We start from the raw sequence: 17,101 nt of genomic DNA, 5'->3' as shown, positions 1-17,101 counted from the left end.
CCTCTGGCAACCACCCTTCTACTTTCTGTCTGTATGTATCTGACTACTCTTGGTACCTCGTGTAAGTGAAACCATAGTGTTGGTCCTTTTGTGCCCAGCTTACTTCACTCAACATAATGTCCTCAAGGTTTATCCATGTTGTAGCCCGTGTCAGAATTTCCTTCCTTTTTAAGGCTGACTAATATTCCATTGCGTGTATGGACCACACTGTGTTTATCCGTTCATCTGTCTGTGGACACTTGGGTTGCTTCCACCTTTTGCCTGTTGTGAATAATGTAATTATGATAATGGAAATATCTGAGTCCATGTTTTCAATTTTGGAGGGGTATATACCCCAAACTGAAATTGTTGGGTCATATGGTAATTCTATTTTTAATTTTTTGAGGAACTGCCATACTATTTTTCACAGTGGCTGCACCATTTGACATTTCTAGCAATACACAGAGATCCAATTTCTTTCCACATCTTTGCCAACACTTCTCATTTTCTGATTTAAAAAAAAAAAGCCATCCTAACAGGTGTGAATTGGTGTCTCATTGTGGTTTTGATTTATATTTTCCTAAAGATTAGTAATGGGCTTCCTTTCATGTGATTACAGGCCATTTATATATCATTTTTGGAAAAATGTCTAATCAAGTTTTTTTGTCCATTTTTTTTGAGTTGTAGGAGTTCTTTATATAGTCTAGATATTAATCCCTTATCAGATTATGATTTGCATTTATTTTCTCCCATTCTGTGGGTTGCCTTTACATTCTGTTGATAGTGTCCTCTGATGTACAAAAAATGTTTAAATTGATAGATCTGGAGAGAGAGGGAGGGAACTCCAGAGATCTTCAGAGTCCCTTTGAGTATTCAGCATACTAATCATTGTATGATGTAAGGAACTAAAGATTATATAGGAAATGGCATCTGGAAAAGTATCTAGAACCTGTGTGAACAGAGCTGAGAACAGTGCTTGTTGTCACCAGCCAGAATGCTCCTAATTCACAGGGCACTGGGCACAGTACACAGAAGAATCTTGCCTCAGTCATGGAAAATAATTAAATACTGCTCAACACTATGGTTTTACGTAAGAAGTCCCCATAGCAATATCTGAAAGGATCAACTATTTTTACATAATTTAACTGTGTTCTTGAACAAAGCTCAAGAATATTTTTAGGAATATAAAAACATTCAGTACCCAACAAGATAAAATTTACAATGTGTGGCATCCAATCAAAAATTATCAGGCATGAAAAGAATGAGAAAAATACAACCCATAATGGGGAGAAAATGCAATCAATTAAACTGACACAGGTTGGGACTAGCAAAGAGAGACATTAAAACAGTTATTTAACTATATTTCATACATTCAAAATCTTAAGTGGAGACATGTGAGATGTAAAACAGACAAAAAATGAACTTCTAGAGATAAAAACTACAAAATGTGAAATGAAAAATACACTGGATGTGATTAACAACAGATTAGACCTTGAAGAAGAAAAATATTAGTGAATTAGATATTAAATATTAGATAGCACAATAGAAACTATCCAAAATGAGATAACAGAGAGAAAAGAGAGTAAATAAAAGAGAATAGAATCAGCGAGTTGTAGGTTAACCCCAAGAAGCCTAATGTATACATGTAAGTGAAGAACCTGAAGTGAAAAAGAAAGAGGGAGACAAAATTTTTTGAAAAAAATAGCTAAATTTCTTCCAAATTTGGCAAAAACTATAAACCCACATATCCAAGAAACTCAACGAATCCCAAGCACACCAAGTGTTTGAAGAAAACTACACTAAGGTATATCTTGATTAAATTAATCGAAACCAGTGATAAAGAAAAAAAATCTTTTAAAAAGCAGCCCAAGGTAAAAAGGACATCATGTTACGTGCAGAGGGACAAAGATAAAGGTGATGGTAGATTTCTCAGTGGAAACAATGCAAGTAAGATGCCAGTGGACCAACCTCTTAAAGCACTAAAAGGAAAAAATCTGTCAATCTAGAATTCTATCCCTAGCAAAATGTCTTTCAAAAAAATGAAGGCAAAATGAAGTCTTTTCAGAGACACAAAAGCTGAAAGAGTAAGTCACCAGCAGACCTGCACTGTAAAAAAAGTTAAAGGTCATCCTTCAAGCAGCAAGATGCTACCTGATGAAAATATGGATTTTCACACAAAAATGAAGAGCATCAGAAATAGTACATGTATAAATGTATGGGTAGATATTTAATATTTTCCTCTTATTATTTAAATACTTATTATTTACAAGATCATTGGCTGTTTACAGAAAAATTATAACAATGTGCTGTGGGATTTATATCGTGTATAGAAATAAAATGTATGAGAACAGCCTACAGATTGGGAGGGAAGACATGGCAGGTTCTTAACTGCACATGAAATGGTATAATATCCCTTGAAGATAGGCTATGCAAAGTTGCATAAGATATAGATATAAGACATACCTGTATCTTACATTGATATATAATATATATCATATACTATACAAGATATAGACATCAGATATATCTATAGCTACATCATCTATCATTCATCTTATCACATATATGATGTAAACCCCAAAACAACTATGAAAATAACAAATCACAAAATTACAGAAAATAAGATAATAAAGGAGATAAAATGGAATCTTAAAAATGATTCAGTTAAGTCTGTAGATGGCAGAAAAAGAAGAAAAGGAAACCAAGACCACATGTAACAATAGAAAACATGTTATGTGCACTGAACTACCTCTCAACCACTACCCAAAGTGATATTTGTTGATCTTTAAATTTTTAGTGTTGATTTTTGAAATGCATAATAACTGTGGGTGAAGACAATATGACACGGGATTAGGAATTTCAGAGAAGCTGTATTTTATGGTCTAAAACAAGCATCCTAGTTACTTAGTCAAAATCAGCCACGCTTTACCTCTTTTCACTGACATTATAAGCAATTGTTGTGGGTATAAAATCAGATTTAATAATCCTAGAGCTTGCCAAATGTATATCATTTGTTATACTTGACAGTTCAGTTGTTTTATTTATTATGAGATTAAGTACCCCCATGATAGGGTGCCTTTTGTATTCATTTACTTTTACAAGCTCCAAATAAAAATTTGTTGAAAAGCATCATTTTACCTCTTCCTCCCTGCAGGGCATAAATCACAGTGGAGCTTAAAAGACATGCCCACGTGGGAAACAAAGGTACTTTTGTGTTTAGATTTACATTTCCAGCAGTATCTAATTATTCTAATACCTGCTTGCATTTATATTCACATTCTTACTGTTTTGGGGGGAAACTTTTATAGAATAAAACTGAAGCCTTCGTTTCACCTTGGCTTCAAGAGGGGAAAAAACAGAAGGAAAAAAACAAAAAACCCAGACCCCTAGCCAAATGGTAAGTGCCTCTGAAATTCACACTCTGTGCAAAGTGTAAAGAACCCTGAGATTCAGGCTACATTTTACTCTTCCCTGTTCCCTCAGCAACGGGTGCTCAAAAATCAGTGACCTAAATCTGCTAGAAAGGAATCTCAGATGTCTATCTTAGAATCATGAGAAATTGTTCAACTCTCTTGTTTTCCTGGTGACAGGAAACAATACTCCCCCCTTAGGTGTTCACAGGTTCTTCCTTCCTCTCCACCTGAGCCTTTCTGTTTTGTGAGTAAGGAGATTTGATGCTGTGATAGTGAAAATGGCACAAGTTGCCTCGTGAGCGAGAAATATCCTCTCCACCACTATAAAAGTCACATATGTTGATTGGCTCACCTAGACCTGTCTGGTGAATGAGCTGGGAAAAAGACATGGGTCACATGGGGGTAGGTTGGAAAGCATGTAGGGGATTTTTCAAGCGAAGGAAGAAAGGTTCTTTGGGAGCAGCTGCCGAGCTTGAGAGAAATGAGGATATAAAGAAGAATGTTGTGAATGTCATTTGTTTGCAACAAGTTTTTGGTTCAGATTTCGATTTCACACCAAATTTTTTTTTTTTGGCTGTAGAACTGGTGTTTCATTGAATGTGATGGCAACAGAGACCAGACCAGTTGCCACCGGGCTTTACATCGATGGGCCCCTTGAGGCCTGGGTGGTGTGGCCGTGGTCTTCATTTTCATGTAAAGAGCAGTGGTCACTGCCAGGGTATTGGCTTGGGGGCACTGGTCACAGCAGGCAGCAGACAAAAATTTTACCCCTCTCAGGGGCCTCATCCTGACCTCCAGCCCCTTTCCTTCAGTCTTGGCAGTGTGTTCTTTTGGGATTTCTTTCCATATGGGAAATCCTAGGGAGCCCTCCATCCTGGAGGCTAATCCCATCTGCCCTTTATCCTGGACAAAAGGTCCCCACCCTTTCCTGCCTCCTCAGGTTAACGCTGAATGTCCCTCCCAGTGTATTTCTGGATAATTGCAGTGGCAACCTTTCCGGATAGTGTGGTTAGAAAGCGGAGTGAAACATCCAGGCTCTGGTAACCGCTTTGAACCAGGAGCCTGTCTTCTCATTTGTGTTGGTTAGTACCAAGGAAACAACGGTGAAACAAAGTCAGGAAGCCTGCGGAGGGGCTGTCTTAGGCGGGTGATCTGGAAGCGTATGTCAAGTTTGCCTCGAGACTCTACAAGAATGTGGTACTTTGGGTATGTGTGTGGCAGAAATTGTGTCTGTGACCACAGCTCATGACTCCTGGAGTCCCTGTGTGTGACAGTGAGGCTGGGGGAGGACAAAGCTGGGAGCAGAGGCACAGGAGGGGCTGCATCAGTAATGCAGTCCTTTCACTGCCAACCAAGGTGGGGTTAGTACTGGCTAATTGACTAGAATTCCTATTTAGGTTCAAGATTGATCCTTACCGATAACTGGAGGTCCATTGTGATGCATGGTTCTCATGGAGATAAGGCTGTGGGGGTTTCTTTTCTTTTTTCTTTTTTTTTTTTTTTTAAGATTTTATTGGGGAAGGGGAATAGGACTTTATTGGGGAACAATGTGTACTTCCAGGACTTTTTTTCCAAGTCAAGTTGTCCTTTCAATCTTAGTTGTGGAGGGCGCAGCTCAGCTCCAGGTCCAGTTGCCAGTTGCAGGGGGCGCAGCCCACCATCCCTTGCCGGACTCCAACCAGCAACCTTGTGGTTGAGAGCCCACTGGCCCATGTGGGAATGGAACCAGCAGCCTTTGGAGTTAGGAGCACGGAGCTCCAACTGCCTGAGCCACTGGCCGGCCCAAGGCTGTGGGTTTTTTTAAGGAGCCCTCAGGGCTTCCTGCCCAGGGAGGGCTGACTAGGTCCTCTGCTCAGCCGCAGGCCCTCAGCAAACACCATCTCATTTAATTCTAACCAGCCTGTTGTATCATCACTATTTTACAGAGGAAGCCAAGCTTGGGGAGGGGAGAGGGCCCCGCAAGGGAGGGGAGGGACCGGAAGTCCGGCAATCTGCCATGGAAACGCCTTAGGTATCCTCCCTACACTCAGGAGGGCAGAGGAAGGCAGTGATGTTGCCATTTAGACACAGTGTGAAATCTGACCTGTGAGTCACTGCCTAGGGCAGCTGGGGAAGGGCTCAGGGCCATCCTTCTCCACCAGGCCCTCTGGCCTCCATCTTGCCCTTCCCTCTGTTTCAGCCCTGTGGCTTCCGAGATGGACCTGGAGCTCCCGGTACGCAGTCACGTGTAAATGAAAAGAGCACAAGAACACGCAGGCAGGGGGCAGGCAGCCAGCACCCTCATTTGCCCCGCGATTTTGAGCACCTTTCTGAACCTGGTTTTCCACTCAGGCGCAGCGGAGATGAGCAGGTCTAGGACGAGGGGTTCTAAGGGCTGAATGACACACAGGCCGCTCAGTAAATGCCGGTTCTCTCTGGTCTTTAAGGCACGCCTCTTGCTTTCCCTGTCGCCCCTGCTCTTGGAACATAGTGAGCTCTCAGGAAAATATATTGGTTCACTGAATGCAGTGCCAGCAAAAGGGATTTTTCGCCCCGGTCAGTTTTTAAGGGTATTTTAAGCAGAGGAGTCCCCTTTCTGGCAGTCATGGTCAGGAAAGAGCGGGTCCAGGAGCAGGTCCCGCGTGGATGCCGGCGCGGGTGCAGGTGAGGTCTGTACCTGTCAGGGCAAAGCTGGGGCTCAGGAAGTCGCAGCCGCCGGCAGAGGGCGCCCGGGGACCGCTGAGCGTGTGGCGCTGGGGTTGGGGCGTTCGCAGGGCGCGGGGCACCTGCAGCAGTCCAGCATTGACCGCAGCCCTGGACGTGCCCGCGATCCCCGCGGAGCGCGAAGGGAGCGCACTCGCCGCCCGGTGGAGCGCAGGGGCCAGGCGCGCCTCTGCGCCGAGCCCTGCCCGCGTGCGGTGAGTACAGGCGCCCGCCGGGACTTCTCACCCTAGTTGGGGGCACCTGGAGGCACGCAGGTCGGACGGAGGCGGGCTGGTCTAGTGGTTGGTGTGCGTGGGAAGGTGAGCATGGTCCCCGTTCGCGTTGGTCTTTGGGAAGGGCTTGGGGTCAACCCCAAGAGGCTCTGGATGTCGGGACGAGCTTTGCTTTCAGGAACTTGAGGTTCTAACGTCGGGATTTGTCTCGCGGGACCCGCCGCGTGCTGTCCATTTGTCTGGGGGCCCTGGGGTGGCAGAGTAACCCAGGGCCAGCGAGCGCTCACCTGGGCGTCCCCCACCCCTTTCACCAGCGGCACCATCCAGGGGAACCACGTGCGGCTGTCACCCGCAACTCTTCCTGTCAAGCGAAGCCCGCCCCCAGGGCAGGGGAGGGGACTCGGGAGTGGGGTGGGCTGTGCCCCACGGGCCATCTCGGCTCTCTCTGCTTCGTGTCCCCAGGGGCTCTTGGGAGGTAGCGGGCATTGCCGCAGGAAGGCGCAGGGCCCTGCCGGGAGGGGCCAGAGGCCGCCCAAGGGGCGCCCGGGCACTGTGCTCTAGGGAGTAGGGAAGCAAAGGAAAGACGCTGCCCAAGTGACTAGTTATGGAGGTGCCCTCTCCCAAGGCGGCGCCAAGCTGCCGGGAGCCCTTTTCCCGAGTCTCCGCCTTGAACCATCTCTAACCCTTCGAGGCAGTGGGGCAGCGCCGGCTCTCTGGGGGCCTGGCCCGGGATTTCTCCCCCAAACCCGCCCGAGCTATTTTTGCTCATCGAGAACCGAACCCCGGGTGCGCGCGCGGGGCAGGACTCAGGCGCGCCGCCTGGGCGTTGTGGAGCTGCGGCGCCTCGCGAAGCCCGCTCTCCGAGCTCCAGGGGCTTTAAGAGAGACAACGCCAAGGCAAGGTAGGTGGCTCGGACGGAGTCGCATCGGGCTTGACCTGAGTAAAACTGCAATCTGCTCGTCTTGGCGACCTTTGCTTTCTCTTTGCTTTTAGGGTGTTTGGGGAGCTGCTGTGGCGCCAGGGGTTTGGAGGAGCGAGGCATGTATTTTCAGCTGCGCCTCAGCTCTGAAATGTGACTCCAATTGACTAGCTCGGCAGAGGCCTCCAGTCTCTGGATTGATACTTTAGAATATGCTAAAGAGCCGATGCTTTCCATGGGGAATCGAAGGGCCAGCTGGTCGCAGTGACCGTGACCTGGAGCGAGGGAGTTGGAAGACAGTGGTAGAAAGCCAGAGGGACCTTCCAAGGGGCTGACTTGGATCGCTGCGGCCAGGCTCCTGCCACACAATTGCTGCAGCCCTCCGATGGCGTGCTGGTGAGGGCCTCCACCCAGTGGGCCAGGGGGCTGTGCGAAGGGCTGCTGGTGAGTGAGGACTGACCCCTGACCTCTGCTTAGGAACTTGAGGGCTGTCCGAGCCCCCTATGCACCCTCCCTCGGGAAGATGAGGACTCTGAACACCTCCACCATGGACAGGGCCGGGCTGGTGGTGGAAAGGGACTTCTCCTTCCGTGTCCTCACAGCCTGTTTCCTGTCACTGCTCATCCTGTCCACCCTCCTGGGGAACACGCTGGTCTGTGCCGCCGTCATCAGGTTCCGACACCTGCGTTCCAAGGTGACCAACTTCTTCGTCATCTCCCTGGCTGTCTCCGACCTCTTGGTGGCCGTGTTGGTCATGCCCTGGAAAGCGGTGGCCGAGATCGCTGGCTTCTGGCCCTTTGGGTCTTTCTGTAACATCTGGGTGGCCTTCGACATCATGTGCTCCACCGCGTCCATCCTGAACCTCTGTGTGATCAGCGTAGACAGGTACTGGGCCATCTCGAGCCCCTTCCGGTACGAGAGGAAGATGACCCCCAAGGCCGCGTGCATTCTGATCAGCGTGGCCTGGACTCTGTCTGTTCTTATCTCCTTCATCCCTGTGCAGCTCAGCTGGCACAAGGCGAAACCCACAAGCCCCTCTGACGGAAATGCCACTTCCCTGGGCGACGCCACGGACAACTGTGATTCCAGCTTGAGCAGGACATACGCCATTTCATCCTCCCTGATCAGCTTTTACATCCCCGTGGCCATCATGATTGTCACCTACACCCGGATCTACAGGATCGCCCAGAAACAGATCCGGCGCATTTCGGCCCTGGAGAGGGCAGCCGTCCACGCCAAGAATTGCCAGACCACTGCAGGGAATGGGAACCCCGTGGAGTGTTCTCAACCGGAAAGCTCCTTTAAGATGTCCTTCAAAAGAGAAACTAAGGTTCTGAAGACGCTGTCGGTGATCATGGGGGTGTTTGTGTGCTGCTGGCTCCCTTTCTTCATCTTGAACTGTATGGTGCCCTTTTGTGGGTCCGGGGAGACGAAGCCTTTCTGCATAGATTCCATCACCTTTGACGTGTTCGTGTGGTTTGGGTGGGCTAATTCCTCCTTGAACCCCATCATTTATGCCTTTAATGCTGATTTTCGGAAGGCATTTTCAACCCTCTTAGGATGCTACAGAATTTGCCCGACGTCGAATAACGCCATAGAGACGGTGAGCATCAATAATAACGGGGGCGTCGTGTTTTCCAGCCATCACGAGCCACGGGGCTCCGTCTCCAAGGACTGCAATCTGCTGTACCTGATCCCGCACGCTGTGGGCTCCTCCGAGGACCTGAAGAAGGAGGAGGCAGGCGCAATAGCCAAACCCTTGGAGAAGCTGTCCCCGGCCCTGTCTGTCATTTTGGACCATGACACTGATGTCTCTCTAGAAAAGATCCAGCCCATCACACAAAATGGACAGCACCCAACCTGAACTCCAAGGTGCATCCTGCCAGCCACGCTCACCCCCAAAGCTAGAGATCTCCCCAGGGCTTGCTGTTAGGAAACCAAGGTGTGGGGAGACGCCGAGGTGTCAGGCAAGCCGTGCTCTGCTGCTTTCCCTGAACACACAACTAACTCTATTTGAAAACCCATTCCAGTGTGTTTTCTGTGTTGTGCAGTGAATCAGAGAGACACACATCAAGCGAGTGTGACAAGGGACTTGTCTTTGGCTCCAAGATTATTTTTAGAAACCGATTCTTAGGACTTAAAAAATAGGGCAAAGAATCAACCATGAACAGCTTCACTTAAAAATTAAACCTTTCTGGGAAGGAAGTGAGAAGGGTTGAGTTTGCTGTGTACAAACAGGTGCTAACACTGGTCCAAGCAAAGTTTTCAGATTGTAAAGGTAGGTGCATGCCTTCATAAATTATTTCTGAAAAATAATTGAGCCTTACAGTACGGGTGGGGTTGCTTTCTCAGAATCGAGAGATGATTGAGGATATTAGGTTTATTTATCTATTGTATTATATGGCTATTTTTAATTTATTATAATGAATCTATATTTATCATATTTAATAGGATAAACCAATGAGTTATCTGTGACTTCACGGTCACATTTTCGTCCGTGTAACTAGCACTTTATAAGCCAATGAAACAAACATGCAGTCTCTGAGATTCTAAATGCTCATGTATGGCTTCTAGATATGCAGCTGAGATGGATAGGAAATGAAGCTGTGATCATTCCTTAAAATTCATTGGCATAAATAAAGACGAGGTGAGAACTGACAAATGCTGTGAATGTTTTTTGTGTTTTATTTTTTCTAAAATGATATTGGAAAACTTTAAAAAGCATAGCTACTGTTGCATTTCGAATGTTTTAAATGACCGCCACTTCCTCGGAGATTGACTGGCAGTTCTGTAAATATCTTAAATAAAAGCCAGCTTAAGAAAACACCAATTGAAATGTGTGCTCTTAGGCGGTAATAACAAGTATATGCCACTTTGTATTTATGTGAAATAACTGGCCCTCTGTGTCTTTTCTCATTTCACACATCAGATAGCTTTTCGGAACCAGACAAACGGCTGTCCTGGTGAAGACAGTGGCTTTCCTTAATTCTTACGTCACAACAGTCTCACCAACGGACAGAGGTCAAATCCTGCGCCTCCATCTTACTAGGTCAAACCAAGCTACTTTTGTAGTGCTTCCATCTGAACTTAGAACTGATTTTTATAGAAGTCTAAATGTTAGTGGTGTACTGACTAATGAACAGTGCCTCCTTCTCGTCCTTGAGGAAGGCACTTCTGTTGGGAAAAACAGGAGACCCCTTCTCTGTGAGTGTGGTAGGCACCCCAGAGCCATCAGTATTCTTTGACAAATGCAGACCTTGTGTCTGTGCTTTGGAATCTCCTTTCTGCATCATCACCCGGACTGTGAAAAGTACCATAATCTCCCCCTGCGAGATACTAATTCATGGGGGGCATTGCAAGAGAATTCCTTTGAAATGTTGACGAAGTTTTCATGTGGGGGAGCAGTTTACTCAACATTTAGATGAAATGGGTCACCGGAAAGACATCTGCTGAACAGTGTCTCTCCTGGGTCCCGGCTGTGTTATTGCTGCCTTTGAATGTTTCATTGATTTGATTGCCTGTACGCTTTCTTACAAATAATAAAATTATTTTGTGAACTCGAATCCACCCTGAATGAGCCGTGTTGCATTTGTTTTAAAAAGCGAAGGTATTTCAGACCCACAAGTAAGAAAACGTGGCCATTTTCAAGGCTATGTCACTTTTCTTCCTTTTAGTGGAAATTTCTCCTGTGATGGGTGCCACGTGTTGCCTTTGAATATTGAAACAGGAAAATGGTTTTGATTTGGGCTATGCACTCTCATTTTCCTTCTGTCTTAAAGACTTTTTTTTTTTTTTTAAGAAACCCTTCTTTACTGGAGGAATTACTCTACTTTCCCTTTCACAGATTTGAAAGATTCCTCAACTCTCTGCTTTTTAGTTCAGAGAGCCCAGGGACTTTAAATACTGTAAACATTACAGAAAATGCTGTGGCTCACTATGGGGTTGTTTTGGACTCAGTTTAGGGCAGCCACTGTGTGTGTGTGTGTAGTGTTTGTTTTGAGAGTAAAACAGAACAGGAATTTTTTTCTGGAGAAAATTACAGGCTGTAATGCTAGGCTTATGAAAATGTCTTCCAGGCACATCCATCGAACCTGCTTGCTTACTATGCTACCCCCACCCCACCCCCTGTATTTATCTGGAAGAATGTCTGAACATCAGGTAACGTAGAAATTAAGGGTTAAGTTTATAATTTGGAACGTCACACAACAGATGGTGTCTTTTTAAATTCCGTATTTGCCATCCCCAGGCTTTGGTATGTAGTGAACATATCTAGAATGAATACCCATGAAGCACGATATCTCTTCTTTCTGCTTCATAACTTTCTGGATATCTTTATTCTTTGCAGTTGCATTTTATTCTTTAATTGGAAGTCCAGCAACACCAGCTATAATTTCAGGGGTGTCATTGTCCAACCAGTGACACACGGCACAAAAGCGTTCACCCTTTACCTTGCTGGCAAAGAGTGAAAAATAAATGATACATCTGGAAATTATATCAAATACTCATAAAATTCAGTATGCCGTGGATAGGGCTATGCTTTGGGTTCCCAACATGTTGGATTGCGACAAAATGTTAACCTTACTGAAAGAATCTTTCAGAGAATTTCATTTACAACCATAAAAGCAGAATGACAATATGACTTTCATTTCATTTTTAACTTGAGTGACGAGCCTTCATAATGCTACATATCTGTAGAACACTTGAGTAAGACGGAGACAGTTTAAAAGAGGTGTTCTTTTTCTCTCTCCATGGAAGAGGATATCTTTCCTGGTCAAATAGATGCAGAACTATTATTGGTGACGGCACAATAGGGAGACTGAGCGCTGGGCTTCAATCCGTAGACTTGGGGTCTCTTCGTCACTGGTTTCTCTTGGTATCTAAGTAAGTACCAGCCTCTGAGGCTCAGCTGTTCAGCTCCATTGAATGGGAGGAGCAAAACCTCTGGATTAACTTCTTCAGTGAGGCGTCACTCCAAAACGGAAAGCACAGGGCGTCCAACCTCAGGGACTTGCTGAATTCTCCCTCCATCATCATGTCCCCCCTAGATTTGCACCAGCAGCCTTTCAGCTTGATCTTTCCACGCCCAGGAGCCAGTCTATGTGGGGGGGGCCTGGAACGCAGAAAGCAAAACAGGCTTTGTTTTAGACAGTCATGGGTTCACCATGCAGCTACCGCTTTCAAGCTGTGTGAGAGTCCACAAATGTCTGTACCTCTCTGAGCCTGTGTACCCGTTTGCGAAATGGAAAGAAACATGAGGGTTTGTGCGAGGGTTTAAATGAAGCTGAGCTGCTGGGCTCGCTGATTCTTGGCCAGATCTCTCCTTGGAAGGGGTTGATGACTTAATATCTGTTGCCTTAGTCCCAATGACACTGCTGTGCGTGTGCTTTCTCACACATTTACCTGAAGCGCATGGAAAGGACTTTGAGAGTTTAGGATTCTCCCAGACACCATATTCGGTGGCTGTGGTTACCTGGTATCCCAGAAGCAAGTGGCTTTTTATGTCTGCATGGTTATGACAATTGACTTAATTGAGCACTAGAGACAGACTAAATAAATCTGTCCACAGTGCTTTCATCTATGAAATCTACGTACCTTGCAGAATTTGTTTCAGGAATAATGAGTTAATGGCTGGCCAGCTCTGCGTTGTTCAACCTGGGACCTGGAGCCCCACTGCTTACTGTGGTCATTTGAAGGAACTGGCCCAGTGGATGATGAGATTGTAGTCTTATCTAGGTTAGATGTACCTCTGGGAAGTCTCTGAGATTTCCTGGAGAGAAACACCCACCTGTTTGTTTTTATAGAGGACAGAGGGATTCACAAGCGTTACAGCACAGAGAACCCCTCTAAGATTTGGTTACCAGGCCAATCGGGTCATGTCGCCGTCTGTCAGGTGAAGTAACTTCCACGTGATGTACAGAATTTTAAAAAGCAGCATTTGGTCTTGAGTCTGTTACATCATTCAAGATTTGGGAGTTGTAATTTAAATAGGATTAGAGGCTCAAGAATAATCTCTGATTTAAAAGGGTTTAACTTTTTAATCACTATGAGAAAATGTATAAAACCAGTTAAATTTTTTCTCATGCTCATAGTATACCAGCTCTCAAAATTGGTGAATGTTTTCAGCCGTTGGAAAGGACCTTCCCTGAGCTGTGTCCTGAGAAGTGAGCCCAGCTTCCATGCCTCCACCAGCAGAAATGCCAGCCAGCGACGTGGCAGGTGGCAGTCCTAGGAGGGCTCAATTGTAGGGCAGAGTTTCTTATTTCATGAAAACTTTGTTTTCTAAAAGATAGATAGCTTGGAGAAACCACATTGCTTGAAAATAAGTTTTTTCATCTCTACAACAAGGGGGTTAGAAGAGATGATTTTTAATTTTTTTTTTTGGCTTGACAGTGCTAGTATGAGATCCATTATGGGCAAAACAAGAACCTGATGGTTTCCCCTGAGAGTTTCCAGTCTCCGTTCTCTTTGTTGTTAGAAAGCGAACAGAGTGATATTTATAAAATGCCAATAGGACTGTATTAGGCCCTTGTGTAACACTCTGCAGTGACTCCCAGTTACTTTCAGGAATGAAAAAAACCAAGTTCCTGCCGGGTCCTTCGTGATCAGGCCCTGTGACCTTTCTCCCTAGATTATGGGCACGTTGAGAGCAAAAGCCATCTCTTTTGTTTCCCTCTCTCTATATTCCTAAACATCCAGCACAAGGCTGGACTTATAGGAGTTGCTCGTTAAACCTTTGTTCCGTGAATGAAAGAATGAAAAAGTCAAAACAGGGAAGGCTGGAGCCACAGTTTTAGTGACGTTTATTTCTGGGGTGGGAGGTGTGTATGTGTAGGTCTGCGAGGTTCCCGCTGACCTCTTTGGGCACGATCTCCACGTGGTGCCTGCTGTTCCCTGGGGTCAGACATGCTTGTGCAGAGGTCATTGTGTGCGGGCACACACACACACGTGTGTGCTCATGTATGTCATCGATGTCATTTGCAATCAGTAACCTCTCGTGAGCCTGTTCTGTGATTCAGGCCATGTGCTGGATGCTAGAAAGGAATCAAACATTATCCCAATGTTTGAGGAGCTTAAACAGGAGCTATATATGCAAATAAACCATCACCAAAGCAGGTTTCGAAAGTAAAGTGGATGAAGAAAGAAAACGTTTCCTTCCAGGTGATGCCAAGAGTTCCATTCTGTTGAGTCCCAGTAACTCTCTACTTGCCATCGTGCCGAGTGCTGTCTACTCATGATCTCATTCCGTTTTCACAGCCATTCTGTGAAGCGAGCGCCGTTAGTATCAGACCCATTTGACATATCAAACTCGTGAATTTCAGAGAGAACATGTAATGTGTCCACAGCTAGTGAACGATGGAGCAGGTTTGCATCTAGGCCTGTCTGACTTCAAAGCTTATTCCTTTGGTCATGACCTGTTGTGTTTACCAGGAACTAGTCCTAACCAAGTAAGTGAGTAACTCATTGGGGGGGGGGTGTAGATCACCTCAAATATTGGCGGATTAAAAATACTCTTTATTATTGAAATGTTCAATTGTATACAGAAGTAGACAATAAACGCTCGTGTATCCATCCCATGACCCAGTTTCAAACATCAGCAAGACTAAAGTTGATAGTCTTTGAGCAATGACAGTGGCAGGTCTGATCTTTGGATAGAGCCAAGAAGACACTTATTTTTCCAAAACATGACGCTATGGGGTTCAGAGAAGAGAATGGGGAGATGGCTTGTTCAATAGTTGAAATGGTCTGTATTTGGGGATCAATTTGATCAGGGCACACGTCCTCAGTTTAATTCAGCCAACATTTATCTACACCCGCCTGGTGCTCAGCCGCTGCTTTGGGATGGGTGGAGGGCGGGGGGATGAGATGTGGCAGGATGGGGAAGATGCTTCCCCAGGAGGGGTGTGGGAATGGGGCAGGGGTTGGGAAGGAGGTGGCATGGACGTGGTTTTGAGGGATGGCCTGGAGTTTGGCAGAAACAGACCAGAAGTGAGAACAGTTGAGGTAGGAAATGCAGCACCTGCAAAGGTGGGGCTGGGGAACGGGCGCTGGATGGGTTTTCTGGATGCAGGACATGGAGCTGCGATGAATTTAAACTCAGTTGAAAGTTTGGTCCACATGAGGTCCAACAGGCTGTCAGATTCATTCCTTTGGGGATGATGTCACCTCTGCAGGGGCCCCTTTCGGTGCATCTGGATAATTAATCAGCCGGTAAGGTGATGATCCCTGCCTCACACCCTCCCTGCAGCCCCTGCCCCTGTTTACTGGTGGTGTCCTTTGCTCTTCTTCCCATTGGGACACCTCCCTCCTGTCATCTTCATCTGTTTGAGCCTCATCCCAGGTGTCAGCCTCACGGAGAAACCTTCCAGGACCTTCCTTCCCCAGGCTGGAGTGGCGCCACTTGCAAGGGCCGGCATCCTGTCCTCTGCCGTCCTGTCTCCTGTTTGGGGGGGAAGGGGCTGTTACAACACTGTTCCCTGTGCCTAGCATCACCTGGCACACAGGAGGTGCCCAGTTAATACAGTTTTTAAGTGAATGGGTGACTTACTAACTTTATGAAAGGTTTAAGTAGCTGCTTGTGCACCTTAATTTTCGCTGAGGGGTCGACTCTGCTGAGGTTATAAAGGCTGATTTCTCTGCTAAGTTCTGTTTCTCCATCACTGACACAATTGCAAGAAAATGATTGGAACGGTCCGTAAATGGCAAACTCAGGCTGTCTCTCTTATGGACGTGCATGGACAGCGAGTGATGAACCCTTTCACACAGGAGAGAGAGGAAATGTCAACCAAATGTCACCAATGTGTTCTGAGATTATCTAGCCATGTGCACGCTGTTTTGAGACTGAGTTTTTAGGTCAGATGTATTTTGCATTACAAACATGTTGCCTGTAATTAAGATAATGTCCAGCCCCATTGGTAAGATGCTGCATTACCACACACTGATGTTTGCTGTTAAACTGGGGGGTCGGGGGGGGGGGAGAGGTAGCGCCATCCTAATTCTGTGGAAACAGATGTGGGTTTTTCCCAGCCTGATGGTCTGGTGGCTATAAAGCAGCGTGCTCCTGAGTGTTATAAAGATTAAAGAGGATGTACCCTGAGAACAGACAGGGGCAATACGGGGACACTACCTTTAAGAAGCCTGGTCATAATACTGTCAAGTGCAAATTGTAATGTCATTTGCACCCATATTGAAATTAAAGCGTCCTTGCTTGCTCTTGGGACCCTACAATTTGGAATGCATGTACTTCGGTGACACTCTATCAAGTACAGTAGCAGATCTTCTGGGTTGGGGGCTGGAAACATATGCTTTCCTGCCCCCCTCACAGGAGCGTGAGCTGATATAGCCAGCAGGGAGGGAAGTTTGGTGGTAACGACCAAACTTGAAAACGTGCACACAGTTCAGCCAGCCGTCCCACATGTTGGAGTCTGGCTTCCATACGCCGTCACCTGTGTGCTCAGAGATGCCTGGGAAGGATGCAGCCTTGCTTGTAAAAGCTGGCCAGAGACAACCAAGTGTCCAGTAACGGGAGCGAATAATTAAAATGTAGGGTGACTATGGTACGAGAAGTTAAAAAGCGAGGTAAGTGCATGTGCCTTGTTATGGAAGGATTTTCGTGAAGTGCAAAGGCACATTGTTACACAACAATATGGACTAAACCGTCCCTTTTATTTGAAAGAATGTAAGAAGTATATCTTTTTAATGTAAATACATAGAAAAAGATGTGGGAAAATGTCCACCTCCCTGCAAACACTGGTAGCTCTGGGGAGATGGGTGAGCTTTGGGGAGAGCAAAGGAGGCCGCTTTCACTTTTGGCTTTATATAATTCTTGGTTTTTACAAGCAGCTTGTGTTTATATACGTCACACATGTCATTAAAAA

The 17,101-nt window shown here is 46.0% G+C and overlaps 1 protein-coding gene across 4 annotated transcripts; it reads left to right on the top strand.

Moving 5' to 3' along the window:
- Positions 1-5,741: 5,741 nt before the first annotated feature.
- On the top strand, positions 5,742-10,789 carry DRD1 (dopamine receptor D1). Of its 4 annotated transcripts, none has more exons than XM_074313907.1 (2): positions 5,742-6,289; positions 7,301-10,789. In XM_074313907.1, the coding sequence occupies exon 2, from the start codon at positions 7,750-7,752 to the stop codon at positions 9,088-9,090; it is 1,341 nt and encodes a 446-aa protein (XP_074170008.1). In that variant the 5' UTR covers positions 5,742-6,289; positions 7,301-7,749; the 3' UTR covers positions 9,091-10,789. The 4 variants fall into 4 exon arrangements, 3 of the variants coding, with proteins under 3 accessions (XP_074170008.1, XP_074170009.1, XP_019571776.2); XM_074313908.1 differs by lacking the exon at positions 5,742-6,289 and adding an exon at positions 6,297-6,394; XR_012489889.1 differs by lacking the exon at positions 5,742-6,289 and having other exon boundaries at positions 6,710-9,504; positions 10,156-10,789.
- The last annotated feature ends 6,312 nt before the right edge of the window (positions 10,790-17,101 follow it).

This window comes from Rhinolophus sinicus, linkage group LG10 (assembly GCF_036562045.2).
Source record: "Rhinolophus sinicus isolate RSC01 linkage group LG10, ASM3656204v1, whole genome shotgun sequence".
Taxonomy (NCBI): Eukaryota; Metazoa; Chordata; class Mammalia; order Chiroptera; family Rhinolophidae; genus Rhinolophus; species Rhinolophus sinicus.
This window is presented reverse-complemented; position numbering and strand designations above follow the sequence as displayed.

Bases quoted from the DNA above. Each gene is read 5' to 3' on its own strand.
- DRD1 (XM_074313907.1), top strand. From the start codon at position 7,750: ATGAGGACTCTGAACACCTCCACCATGGACAGGGCCGGGCTGGTGGTG.